This window comes from Scheffersomyces stipitis, chromosome 5, assembly GCF_000209165.1.
Source record: "Scheffersomyces stipitis CBS 6054 chromosome 5, complete sequence".
NCBI classification, from domain to species: domain Eukaryota; kingdom Fungi; phylum Ascomycota; class Pichiomycetes; order Serinales; family Debaryomycetaceae; genus Scheffersomyces; species Scheffersomyces stipitis.
Window position 1 is genome coordinate 806,795 of NC_009045.1, and position 12,613 is coordinate 819,407.

At 41.7% G+C, this 12,613-nt stretch overlaps 7 protein-coding genes across 7 annotated transcripts; 6 read left to right on the forward strand and 1 right to left on the reverse strand. All coding sequences in view use genetic code 12, as the record gives it.

Moving 5' to 3' along the window:
• Positions 1-145: 145 nt before the first annotated feature.
• Positions 146-871, reverse strand: PICST_59902 (member of the syntaxin family of t-snares; the record flags this gene model as incomplete). Its single annotated transcript, XM_001385128.1, has 1 exon — positions 146-871. One exon carries the CDS (start codon positions 869-871, stop codon positions 146-148), a length of 726 nt encoding a protein of 241 aa, XP_001385165.2.
• Positions 872-1,273: 402 nt separating this feature from the next.
• Positions 1,274-1,765, forward strand: SDC1 (Set1C component SDC1 (Suppressor of CDC25 protein 1); the record flags this gene model as incomplete). Its single annotated transcript, XM_001384781.1, has 1 exon — positions 1,274-1,765. The coding sequence occupies one exon, from the start codon at positions 1,274-1,276 to the stop codon at positions 1,763-1,765; it is 492 nt and encodes a 163-aa protein (XP_001384818.1).
• A 487-nt stretch (positions 1,766-2,252) lies between these two features.
• PICST_89789 (predicted protein) lies at positions 2,253-3,926 on the forward strand. The gene has a single exon (XM_001384782.1). It carries the CDS (start codon positions 2,275-2,277, stop codon positions 3,865-3,867), a length of 1,593 nt encoding a protein of 530 aa, XP_001384819.2. The 5' UTR covers positions 2,253-2,274; the 3' UTR covers positions 3,868-3,926.
• A 786-nt stretch (positions 3,927-4,712) lies between these two features.
• On the forward strand, positions 4,713-6,236 carry PICST_36305 (predicted protein; the record flags this gene model as incomplete). The annotated part of the gene is made up of 1 exon (XM_001384783.1): positions 4,713-6,236. One exon carries the CDS (start codon positions 4,713-4,715, stop codon positions 6,234-6,236), a length of 1,524 nt encoding a protein of 507 aa, XP_001384820.1.
• Positions 6,237-8,038: 1,802 nt separating this feature from the next.
• PICST_83723 (hydrolase activity) lies at positions 8,039-10,108 on the forward strand. The gene has a single exon (XM_001384784.1). It carries the CDS (start codon positions 8,388-8,390, stop codon positions 10,059-10,061), a length of 1,674 nt encoding a protein of 557 aa, XP_001384821.2. The 5' UTR covers positions 8,039-8,387; the 3' UTR covers positions 10,062-10,108.
• An 843-nt stretch (positions 10,109-10,951) lies between these two features.
• On the forward strand, positions 10,952-11,521 carry PICST_60429 (predicted protein; the record flags this gene model as incomplete). The annotated part of the gene is made up of 1 exon (XM_001384785.1): positions 10,952-11,521. The coding sequence occupies one exon, from the start codon at positions 10,952-10,954 to the stop codon at positions 11,519-11,521; it is 570 nt and encodes a 189-aa protein (XP_001384822.2).
• A 156-nt stretch (positions 11,522-11,677) lies between these two features.
• Positions 11,678-12,313, forward strand: PICST_32155 (predicted protein; the record flags this gene model as incomplete). Its single annotated transcript, XM_001384786.1, has 1 exon — positions 11,678-12,313. The coding sequence occupies one exon, from the start codon at positions 11,678-11,680 to the stop codon at positions 12,311-12,313; it is 636 nt and encodes a 211-aa protein (XP_001384823.2).
• Positions 12,314-12,613: the final 300 nt, after the last annotated feature.

Consider the following 12,613-nt stretch of genomic DNA (forward strand, 5'->3'; position numbering starts at 1 on the left):
TTTATATCTACAGTTTCCATTATTTCGTCACTCATTCTAGATTATTAATAACTTCTAGGGTATTCCTCAGGAATTCTCCCCTTCAGTAGTAAGAGTAGATAATGCTGGTTCTAAGTATCTAATGTATAAATCATGTCCAAAACTTCTAGATCGCTATGACCAAGATCAAGAGAATAAACAATACTACAGCCAAAATCCCTATACACCAATCGCTTCCTCTTTCTCTGTTTTTCTCAATAAACAAATTGACTCTGTTGAGTCCTCGCCTCAACTTGTTATCTACATTGTCTAGGTCGTTGTCTAACTCGTCCAACATAAAACCCTGCTCTTCCAACTCCGAGCCCATTAGCTGTGCTTGCATGTTGAGGTTTTTCATTGTTTCATGAATGCTGTCTAATTGAACATCTTGTTCTTGAATCAACTCCTGCTGCTGGAACTGGTTGAATTGGTCATTAAAGGGATTCTCGGGATTCGAACTACTTTCATCATCTTGGCTGATTCTATTTGACATGGTCGTAACTTCTCGTTGCTTTCTCGATCCAGCTGGAGGCGTACTGGATCCATTCCGGGATATTATCGAATCCCATTGGGACTTAATGTCTGCTATATTGTTCTGTAGATCACCGAGAACAGCCTTTCTAGCCGCTATATCGGCGCTACTCAATTGGTACTTTTCCGGCAGACTCTCACTAATAGCAATGGCCTGTTTCAAGTCGTCGTAGATCTCCTGAAGCTCTTGGTAGTTATTGTTGAAATCGAGAATAGTGTCTGGAGGCGGTGGACCACCGACAGCCGCCGACAGGCGCAACAAGCTCTCAAGTGACGCGACTGTGTTCCAAGCGTCTTCTTTTACTTCGTTGAACGGGTCCATGCTGATATAAATGTGTAGTTGACCTTGGCTCGCCTTGCCTTCGGAAGGAGTTATGGCGTAGACTAGAAGAGAATCACAGAAATCCATAGCAACTTGAGAAAGTCACGCGTGAGACGATCACGTGACGTGAATTCTTCTCCCAGTGATATCTATATGGGGTTTAGAAATTGTTGATCTAGAGGATTGAAGGATGTTTTAAGTCGCCTGTCTAATCATACATACTTGGAATCGTATATACTGAATTGTCTGTCTCATACGAAAATGCTTTCGTATTAAATTGTAAACTCTTCCGCATAGTTTTGATAAATGGAAATTGTACAGGATAAGTGTACGAATAAATAGCAATAGCAATCTCCATTTTTTTCAGATTATTCACTACAATTCTGAAGTAAACAAAACAATATGGGTGACGAGACCCCGGTAACAGCAATAGCTGCCGAGGTGGAACAGACAAACACATTAGGCTCGGTTGCTATTGCCAATGGAGATAGCACAGATAAATTATCCATTCAAGCTCTAACTAGTACCACTGAACCAGAAGTTAAGTCAGAAACAGAACCCGAAGCAATTTCAAATTCCACAATACCAGCCATAGCTTCAATAGCAACAGCTGTACCTGACAACAAGGCCAGCTCACCTACGCCGACAGCCAAAAGACCCAAACTCCAGTCTCGCGAAGCATCAGTAGATCTTGAGGCACTCAGAAACGACGGACCTCCAGTGCATGAAATAGTTGGTGGTTCTTCCGTGAGACGTTATTTGAACGAACATGTGACCCGCCACTTACTTGAGGGGTTGAAGGAGGTGGGAAGCAGTAAACCTGAGGATCCCTTACAATATTTGGGGGAGTTTCTCTTACAGAGAGCAGCAGAAGAGAGAAGTAGAAAGAAGTAGAAGGCTATGAAAATTGACGAGAAGTAGAAAGAGACGAAAAGACAGAGTACAAAAAGAGAAGAAGAACAACATCAGCAAAACGTTTGGACCAATATTGGAATAGGAAGATAGACAATCCATGAAGTCTGGACTTGATTCATGTATATACATATATATCTATTCAGATCTACAATGTAGAACAGCACTCAATATTAGACGAAATGATACGAATTTTTTTCCAGTCTCGACACATACAAATGTAAACATCTGAACATCTTGAGTTGGGACGGACTTCTCACAGTATCTACCAGCCTCACTGTGATTTGTAGCTGCTCGCAAGCTCTTTGCTTCTTAAATATTCACGGTGAAGTGCAATTCTTAACTATTCGCATTCCCAAAATTTATACACACTATCAACTTCTTAACTATGGCATCATCTCTGACCATATCCACTCCATTATTAAACGGCAATGTAGCGCCATCTCTCTTTCCAAACAGAAAACCAGAAACCGTTGCTAGTCTCACACACAATGGCTGCAGACCACACTTTGCGGCCGTACTACGACCATGACACGTTTAACGCTGGCTACTCAGTGATATTCAGACCGGGCCTAGGCCTTTATGACACAGAAACAAATAAACCATTAACCCAGAGCCTTTCCTCCAACGCCATTGAACAGAACATCAACACTGGCACTTCAGGTCTTCGCAAGGCCTTCAGTCCCGGTTCGGGTATAGGCATCAATGGCGACAAGCGCATGGGGATGGCTATTGGTCCCCTGGGTATCAATGCCACGGCAGATAAGAACTATGTCTACGATTTAGAATTCCAAGAGTACTTTGATCTAAACAATTTGCTGGAGCTCTTTAAAAATTTAGTATGGAACTTCGTAAAAAACTACTGCAAGATCGTGGTCAGCCAGCCTTTGGAAATTGTCAGATTGGTCTTGCAAGTAGGAGAGTTTAATTTCGCTTCTAATGTCAAAAAGTCAAAGCCTCTAGAAACATCAAGAAGACTTTTGTCCGATTCCACGGACTTGCTGGAAACAGAAGAGTCGTCTGATTACGAAATCGACTATTTCCAATCAACTGTAGAGTCTTCGCAGTCAACTTTACGAACAAGACCTTCAACAAAGGCGAAAAAACCAAAGAATAGAACCAAGAAGAAAACCAAGATCCAGCCCATTTCCATTCATACAATGGATATTATGTCTGCAATCGCTTCTAAGGATGGTCCTTTTGCGCTTTTCAGAGGGATCAACGCCTCCTTCATCCACCAAACATTGTCACATACGATTGAGGCTTGGATCACCGGTTTTATATCTCCGTTCTTGGGGATCCCAGATCCTTTCTTCTTGGATCTAACTCATTCTAACGATCCGCTCAGATCACTCTGGCTTTCAGTATCTGCATGTGTATTAACTGGCTTGATATTGATGCCTTTAGACCTCATCAAGGTGCGCTTAATGATTACACAATTCAACAGACCAGCACTAGAACCGGTTCCAAGTGACGGGTTGACCTCGACTGAGTCTCTGATCCACAATCTAGAAGGCTCTATTAAACCTATAGTGAATACGAGATCAATCCGTGAATCGCTACGCAATTATCCCGTTCAATACTTGTTAGCTCCTCCTCCTTCTATTGCGTTCTTGACTGTTTTGCACCAGTTTTCCATCAGCATTTTCCGGAAAACGGCACCATACGTGTTGTTCATCAAGTTCAACATTGACTCGTATTCGTCGCCTAATGTCTACACCGTAGTCAACTTGCTTCTGTTGATCTTGGAGTTCTTCATCAAATTACCAGTAGAAAACTTATTGAGAAAAGAGCAAGTACGTTTCTTGTTGAAGCCCAAGAGCCTCCAGGAAGACAAGATGAGAGTAGTGACCATCGACAACCCTGAAGAAAACTTGATTGTAGATTTCAACAGCAGCTGGACTGACTCGAAGGTCGGTGATGACGAAGAGGCGCAAGAAGCAGAATCTGTGACATTCCTACAGAAGTTCCACCGTCTAGGCTTGATGAACGGTTGGAGGGTTGGTGTGCTTAATGTGATTGGATTCTGGGGCTACAATATCCTCAAGAGCAACGGCGCCGAGCTTAGAGAAGAGAGATTGTGAACATGGCAGTGTTTTTAATTTTTAATTTGTACATATCATAGGAATGCAAGACTGTAATTAACCATCCAGCCACATTGGTTTATTAGAACCATATTATAGCAATCGTCAAGAATTATTTGCAATCGAATGCCAATCATTAGACAACTTCCAAGCTAGTAGAATATACGATTCCAAAATAGCGATTTGCCATTGTTCAAAGTTCTGCACTGCAGCAAAGCATTCCTCATACTTCTTGCGTTTAATCTTGCAATCGTGTTAGTTGCTATAGTTGATATTCAACATCCAATTCAATCTTGCAAATCTGCAACCACTTGTGCCTCATTTCTTGCCGCAAAATATGCATGTGAATCATCAGAAGACGCTTCAAATGAGCCATCGTCCCATGTCATCGTACGATTGACCACTGAAGCATTGTCCAGTGTAGACTACGGTGTGGGTCGGCTCGCTCGTAGCAACCTTTGCCAGATAGATAGAATGGAAGCGAGAGTATTGCTGGTCGGTTCGGTTCGGATACCGCAGGCGAGGTTCGGCGTATTATCTTTTTTATGCCCGTGAGCCACAGTTGATGCGTGTAAAAATGTTAGTGTGAAAAAAAATATACCAAAAACTGTGGATCTGTTGCGTCTTACGGTTGTTGGGATACCCCATATTTCAACATGGTCTTGATAGTGGCAGATAGATGGAATAGCACGAACAGGTTAGTTCACGTGCCATTGGCCATTTTGTAATATATTTATATTAAATATTGACAAACCCTCCAACTATATATATGCACTGATTTGTGGGAGTTGCAAGATTTTCTAGGATCTGCAGCTTATCAATTTTCGCAACCAAATCTCACTACCATGACTGCTGCCTCAAAGAGAAAACCTATTATCATCAATGCCTTCGACATGGGCTGTTCGGGCTTACAGGCTCCTGGCTTGTGGAAGCATCCTAAGGATAAATCCAGAAACTACAATACCATCGAGTACTGGACCTATTTAGCCAAATTGTTGGAGAAGGGTAAGTTCAATGCCCTCTTCATTGCTGATGTCTTGGGAGGCTACGACGTTTACAATGGTCCACGTAATATCAGAGCTGCTGCTATTGCCGGAGCTCAATGGCCTGTCAATGAACCAAGTGCTGTTGTTTCTGCCATGGCTGCCGTAACCAAGAAATTGGCTTTTGGCGTCACTTTCAGTACCATCAGTGAAGCTCCATACCACTTCACGAGAAGATTGGCTACCTTGGATCACTTGACAAAGGGTAGAGTTGGCTGGAATGTTGTTTCCTCATACTTGGACAGCGCAGCCAGAAACTTGTTGAACGGAGAAGACTTGCCACCTCACGATGAAAGATACGAACGTGCTGAAGAGTACATCAGGGTTGTTTACGACTTGTTGCTTTCTTCTTGGGCTGATGATGCTGTTGAGCTCAAGGATGGTGTCTTTACCAACCCTGACAAGATTAGAGAAATCAACTTCGAAGGGAACTATTTCAAAGTTCCTGGTCCTAACATCACAGAGCCAAGTCCCCAGAGATTGCCAGTTATCCTACAAGCTGGAACTTCGAAACAGGGTAAAGAGTTTGCTGCAAAGAACGCCGAAGTCGTTTTCATTACTACTTTCAGCCCTGAAGCCTTAGGAAAGCAGATCCAGGACATCAAGAGACTCGCTCTCGAAAACTACGGAAGACCAGAAGGGTCTATCAAGTTCTTGCAATTGATCACTACTGTTATTGCTGATACCGAAGAAGAAGCTGCTGAAAAATACAAGGACTTGAAGAGCTATGGTGATATTCAAGGTGCCCAGGCATTGTTTAGTGGCTGGACTGGTATTGACATTGGTCAATTTGCCGAAGGTGAAGAGTTGAGAGATGTTGGTTCCAACGCCGTCAGAGGCTTTGTAGATCTCTGGACCAAGACGTCTCCTGGTGAACCAGAGGATGTCAAAAAGACTAGAGAATACGTAGCTAGACAAATTACTGTAGGAGGATTAGGTCCGGTATTCTTTGGAACAGCCAAGACGGTAGCAGACGAAATCGAAAGATGGGTGAATGTCAGTGGAGTTGACGGGTTCAACATCACTTACGCTGTTACCCCAGGTTCTTTCGAAGATGTGGTAGAATACTTGATTCCAGAATTGCAAGAGAGAGGCTTGGTATGGGATGACTACCCAGAAACAGAATCCTTGACTTTCAGAGAACAATTGTTTGGTTCTGACCGTAAGGAACCAGAATACTTGCTTGAGTCGCATCCTGCTCACGACTTGAGATGGAGAGCTGGCGTTTCCAAAGAAGAGTTCGAGAAGCAGGTAGCCGAAGTAAAGAAGAGAATTGCCCAAGTAGACAAGGAGAACAAAGCGAAGGCACAGACTGCTCAGAAGTAAGAATAAAATTAAATAGTGAAATAATGAACGAGATTGAGTTAAAAACTTTTATGTAACTGAAAATTGGTGCATTCATTATCTGGGTGTGTCCGAAGGATTAACGGATAGCCGAAAATCAAGTTGGCGCAAGGAGAATTCCGAAAAAACATTCCCCAGTTTTCAGCAATGGTAATGCATCGTATTGTCAGCAAGCGAACAATTAACAATGTGTGAACCGCAAAGGTACAAGAGGTTGTAACAATCACAACGGTCGAACAAAAGGAAAGAGAAACTTTAATGCAGAGCCGAATCAAGAGAGTCAAGAACAGCCAGACCGATGCCATTCTCCAATGTCCAAGAACAGAATTTTGAAATTAGGGGTGATCCCGTTTCAGTATATAGTCGGCTGAAGATGTTAACTTTCTAGGGCGACTTGAGGGATTACAGATAGTGCCATGACAGTAAGGGGAGAGTTCTTTACGAATCCTTTAAATTGGAGGTGGGGTGCCGGGCGCACAATGTGTACAATTGCAAATTAACTTGTTTCAGAATCCGCCTGAAGTAAGCAATTGATTACAGAGACGAACGTCCTTTTGTGAGAATTTGACATACAACTATTGGCCGAGTTGTTTGAATGAGTTGTATGAATTGGAATTGCTGTCGAGGATAGATTTAGCCTACTAATATGCCAGTCGACGCCGTGATTTTGCCCGTTTGGGCAAGGATTTGTTTGAGTTTGAGCCTCAATTCAAGCTTAGAATTTAGCAACTGGTTACATCTTGCAAATCGTAGTTGATCTTAGACTTGTATTATATGAAGTGTGTGTGTTGCTGATTCGGCAGAAAAGAATTGCAATGAAATATAGTGGGGTGGACCACATGAATCTATTTGTTTGAATCGCGGTTTTGGTATCTGAAATAAAGACCCTGACGCCAAACAACGAGCAAGGCGCTTCTCTGCATTCGTAGAAAATGATTGTAGACGAGCTTGTATTCACGAACCGTTCTATTGTTCTAGACGGGCCTCGTAGAGAATGTGGAATTACGTCCCAAAGAGAATTGCACGTCAATGAGTCGTACTTCAAATGGGTAAAAGGGTATGCAAGATTTGGATCTAGCCAAAGTCAAGTTGATGCTGTAGCCCAGCACCTTCTGTCAATTGAGCCGGAAAAGGCGGCTCTCAGTCTACCAGTTACAGTATTAACAGTAAGAAGTCGTACATACAGTAGGATATCATGCCAATTGATTACGTCTAGTACTCGACAATTGTTGCAGCCAACCCTTATCTGTCTTCTTTTAAACTAGGCATGCTACAGAATTTGGTAATTGGTACAGCGAGCATTTGAAGAAGTACATAATGCTGGATTCCTCGACCGCACACTGCAGAATGCATCGTACAAAAGTGAAAACCTTAAACTTACGGTATTTTCTAAGATGTAATTGTCGCGGGTGGAAGGTAATTGAGCACCTGCTGTAACACCTCACCGCTTCCCTGGTGTATGAGAGAATGGTGACAGAGGTGACAGAGGTGGGCTTCTAGTAAGCATTGCTTTGGAGGATGTCACCAAGCCTTCGAAAACAAGCCTGGGATTATACCCAATACAGAATTCCATCAGGCAGGCGTGCGTTTGATGTGGCCACAAAAAAAAAATATTTATTATTATTTTGCAGTGCTATTAATATACCAAATTCTAGATTTATAGACGAAAATGGTGCTTTTAAGAAATGCTTGAGCGGAATACGGAACCTTGTATAAATACTAGCAAGGATCCTGAAGCCGTTCCGTTAGAGAGATCTGCTGTAGTTGGCATTATAATTGGAGCTAGACCCTATAAATTGCCATTGGAAATATTTGTCTAGTCTAATATTTGTATATTTAGGTGATTTCAACCTCTTTAAGCCGCCTTAGTACAGCCTATTTTCACAAATAGTAGCACTGAAGATTTATTAAACTACGAAGTATTCACTTTCTGTTTTCACTACGATTTTCATTCGGCAATACTTAATCCGCATATTCCTACGAAGTTTGCCAATTTAACCAAGCACCTTCATTCTAATTGTGGAGACTACTTCAGTTGCTAGTCTTATCTAAGGAACGACTATAGACTACTGTGAAATTTCTATATATTCAACCCAGGGCAAACCCACTAGACCAAACACGCATAATGAAGTCATGTCGTACATAGTAAAGAAAATATTCATTCCCAAATCGTACCGTAAGGTGCTCGTCACCATATTCCTGGCCCTTACTATGGTATTGATATATAGCTACCTAAGAGCATCGACCGCGGTGTATCCAGATGTCAAGCTATTACAGAACAATTTCGACCAGCCACATACCAAACTAGGAACGGTGATCACCGATATCAAGATCATCAAATGCTACTACCGGAATTGCAAAGCGCCCGTGGGCTATTCCAAGATCCAGCCTCCCATGAATTACTACGAAACAACTGTAGACTCTTCTGCTACCACCAAATTGACATCTCCCTTGTATTATATCGTCATTAAGGAGCAGCCCGTAGACACTGCCACCAACATCCTTTTAGATCTCACGTTTGACAAGCCTAAGGATGACGCTGGGTTCGAACTCATCAAAAGCGACAACTACCAGTTGTACAAGAAGTTTTTCAGCACGAACATCAAGAACCCCATTCCAAGTGATTTGCCTTTGGTGCATTCACTTGATTTGCTCTTTGGTTCAAACGACCTCATCGACTCGCGTGTGAACCATTTCTCTGTTCACTCCTCAATGACGGAAGAAAAGATTCATCCCATCATCTCGATGTTCAAATTGCCTCAATCGAAACAAGACATCTGGACGCAAGATACTTCGCAATTTGTGATGATGCAAGAGACAAGCATTCTTCGTATTGATGAATCCGTGACCAAGTTCAAAGTGATTCAGATGAGTGACTTGCACTTTGGACAAAGTCTTGGTAGAAAATGCGGTAAGGATCAGGAGTTGTGTACTTCAGACTTGAAAACCTTGAAATTCATGGAGGACAGTATACACAAAGAGAACCCAGATTTGGTGGTAATCACAGGTGACTTGATAGACGTAGACCGTAGTGTCGACTATAAGTCGATAATTCTCAAGTCGTTACAGCCTATACTACAGACAAATACCAAGTTCATATTCACTTTTGGTGATGAGTTTGACGGCCAGGAAAACCTCAGAGAGATCAAATTGTCCTTGATTAAGTTTTTGCAAACGTTGCCCAATTGCTACAACACTATAGAAGGAATTGACGATAGTTTGCATGGAGTTACTAACTACAACTTGAAAGTGATAAGAGGCGAAAAGGAAGTAGCTCATGTTACTGTTTTTGACTCCGAAGATAAATATCTTGATGAAACACAGACCAATTTCTTGTACCGTATCCATGCCGAGGACCCTGAGAAATTGTTTAAGTTGTTATTCTTCCATTTTCCCATTCCTCAGTTCCGTCCCACTGGAAAGTTCAAGATAATTGGAAGTTACAATGAGAAGCATCCTCTCAATTCCAAGACGAAGCCGCAGGTGCTTGATGATATCCGCAACTGCGGTTATCAAGTAGTCAGTGTAGGACACGAACATGAGAATGATGCCTGTCTCCTAAACGAAAAATCTAGTGCTTCAGGAGAACAGTCTATCTGGCTCTGCTACAGTAGCGTTGCTGGAGATTCTGGAGTCACTGCTCTTGATGCCAACTACGATCGTAAGCTCAGAGTGTATGAAATCGACTTTGAGAAGAGTATATTGTTGAGTTGGAAGAGAAGTGAAATGAAAAAGAAGGGATTTGACTACCAGCTGGTCTACAAGTTCCCATCCTTACCTGAGGCACCAAAGGAACCCAAACCATAGACATAAGTCGTTGAATCATATAGGCATATGCAATCTAATTATTATTTAATGATAGCTTTATCGTAGGTACTACGAGTCATTTCCAAAAAATGGATTGCAACACGGATAATATCCTTACAGTTCTTACATGTGAAAGTACTTTATTTATTAAAGAATCACTTCACAACTAATTCTGTGTGTCGAAAGTCTTCATTAGCATTGGTATTAGAGATTCATAGAGAGACATTTTGTGACACCACTACCAATAGAAATTTTGGGAGGTGGATGTTCCCGAACTCAGTTTGCTTCAGGTGGTAATGCGGATACAAAACTCTTATGAGTTTCTGCTACTGTGGCATGTTGTATAGAATACGAATACTAGAAGACATTGTGCTATTTGTTAGACTTAGAGACAAAAGCATTCAACAGAAGGTTGAAGGACAGACGAAAAAGAATATATAAAAGTATTAGAATAGGCTAAATGATAATTGACAGTTAGTAATCGTTCCTTCTTGAGTATTTCGTGGGTGTGGAGTATGTATTTGCAACTGGGATAAGTGTAGTAGAATATATAATAATTACTGCGAAAATGGTTGCAACACCATTTGCAGACAGAACAACAAAGAATGACAATTTCACGATGTAAATTGTTTATACAGCATGATAATTTAAGAAAATACAACCATGGTGAAAGATTCCAAAACCCACTATAACAACTATCTTGCCTCTACTTTGTCCATATGGAGATTCCAGTATTCGTATTTCATCAGTATTGTAATTTATTTTGCACCTATTCTTGTGTGCACCTGCAGGAGTTTGATTATCACCAAATTTTTCTGGAGCATCTCATCGCAATACTATTCTTACCTCTTCTGAAACATCTGTACTCCACACTAAATCCACACAACAAGATGGGAAAGGCTAAGAAGACAAGGAAGTTCGCCTTGGTGAAACGGACGTTAAACTCCAAGGATCCACGTATAGTGAAAAACCAAAAAAAGGACACCAAAAAAGTAGAAGACTCTGAGTTGACTAGATCGGTACCTCAAGTCTCATCAGCTTTATTTTTCAAATTCAATCTGGCTATTAGGCCACCTTACCAAGTGCTTATCGATACCAATTTCATTAACTTTTCTATCCAGAAGAAGGTTGATATCGTCAAAGGGTTGATGGACTGTCTTATGGCCAAAGCTATTCCTATAGTGACAGACTGTGTCATGGCAGAATTAGAGAAATTGGGTCCCAAGTATCGTATTGCATTAAAATTGGCCAAAGACCATCGTATACAAAGACTCAGTTGCACTCACGGTGGCACGTATGCCGATGACTGTATTGTCAACCGTGTGATGCAACACAAGTGTTACATTGTGGCCACCAACGATGCTGACTTAAAGAGAAGAGTAAGAAAAGTGCCTGGTGTTCCTTTAATGAGTGTTGGTGGACATGCTTACGTCATAGAGAGATTGCCAGATGTATTCTAGGACAGCTGCCTAGCATAGAATAGTAGTAAAAAGTGCCGATTGGATATCGGTGTGTACCATAGAGAAATAATAAAACGGTTTAAGTTGCGAATTTGTCTCCAGCGGGTAGCTGAGAATTTTGTAGAAACAAAGTAATCTTTATTACAGAGTCGAACAATGAATGCAGAATCCAAGCTCATTCGTCTATTCGAAGATTTAGATTTTGCTGCTGAACCAGATATGTTCGAAAGCAACAAGGAAAATGAAATAGTCCAGGATCATTATGGTTCACCCATCAAGAGAAAGCCTCTCATAGAAAAGTACAAGACTATGGGAGATGTGCCAAAAGTCAAGAAATGGAACCTACGCAGTCTGGATGTGGAGCCGCTGTCCAGCGCAACTACAGAAAAGAAGAATGAAGAGGATGATAAACATACGGACTCTTCTGTTATTGACCATACCATCAGAGAGCTTCATGAAGTGTACCAAGCTACAGAGTCCGCTACTTCTCCCATCGAGACGATAGCACAATTGGAGAAGCTCAGGCAGTATTGCTCCATGACCACAATGGCCATACCCAGTGTCAGACTCGAGTCCACAGATAGGATAGAAGTCAACTACTGTAAACTCTTGTTGGCATACAGCAAGCTAGCCAGAGTTCTCACCAATAAGAACCACGAAGTCATTCTTGCCAACTTCAAGCAGAACTTGCTTATCAACACTCTAATCGGCTCGTTGCAGCTGCTGATTGAAAGCGAAGCTGCTGAAGCTAATCATTTCGAAGATACTACATTTGAGTCAGAGAGTTTTTGAGAGCTTCTGTTGCACCCAACGCGGGAAGTCCAAAGAGGCACCGACCAGTTGAGAAGAGAAAGAGTGTTCACACCGCCCATCAGATGGTTAGGATCAACTTTGAAATGAATACACTTGCTGGCGCCGGCCTGAGTCCAAAGTAGTATCTGCTACAAGATACCGACATCTTAGACTGCGAAAAGCGATCCAAATTATTTTTCGAAATGACACTTTTCTAGGCAGGCTATCAATTCATTTCTCCAAAAGAAGATCCAATTATAAATAGTCCCGATACAAGCTATTTTTGACATATTACCCCTA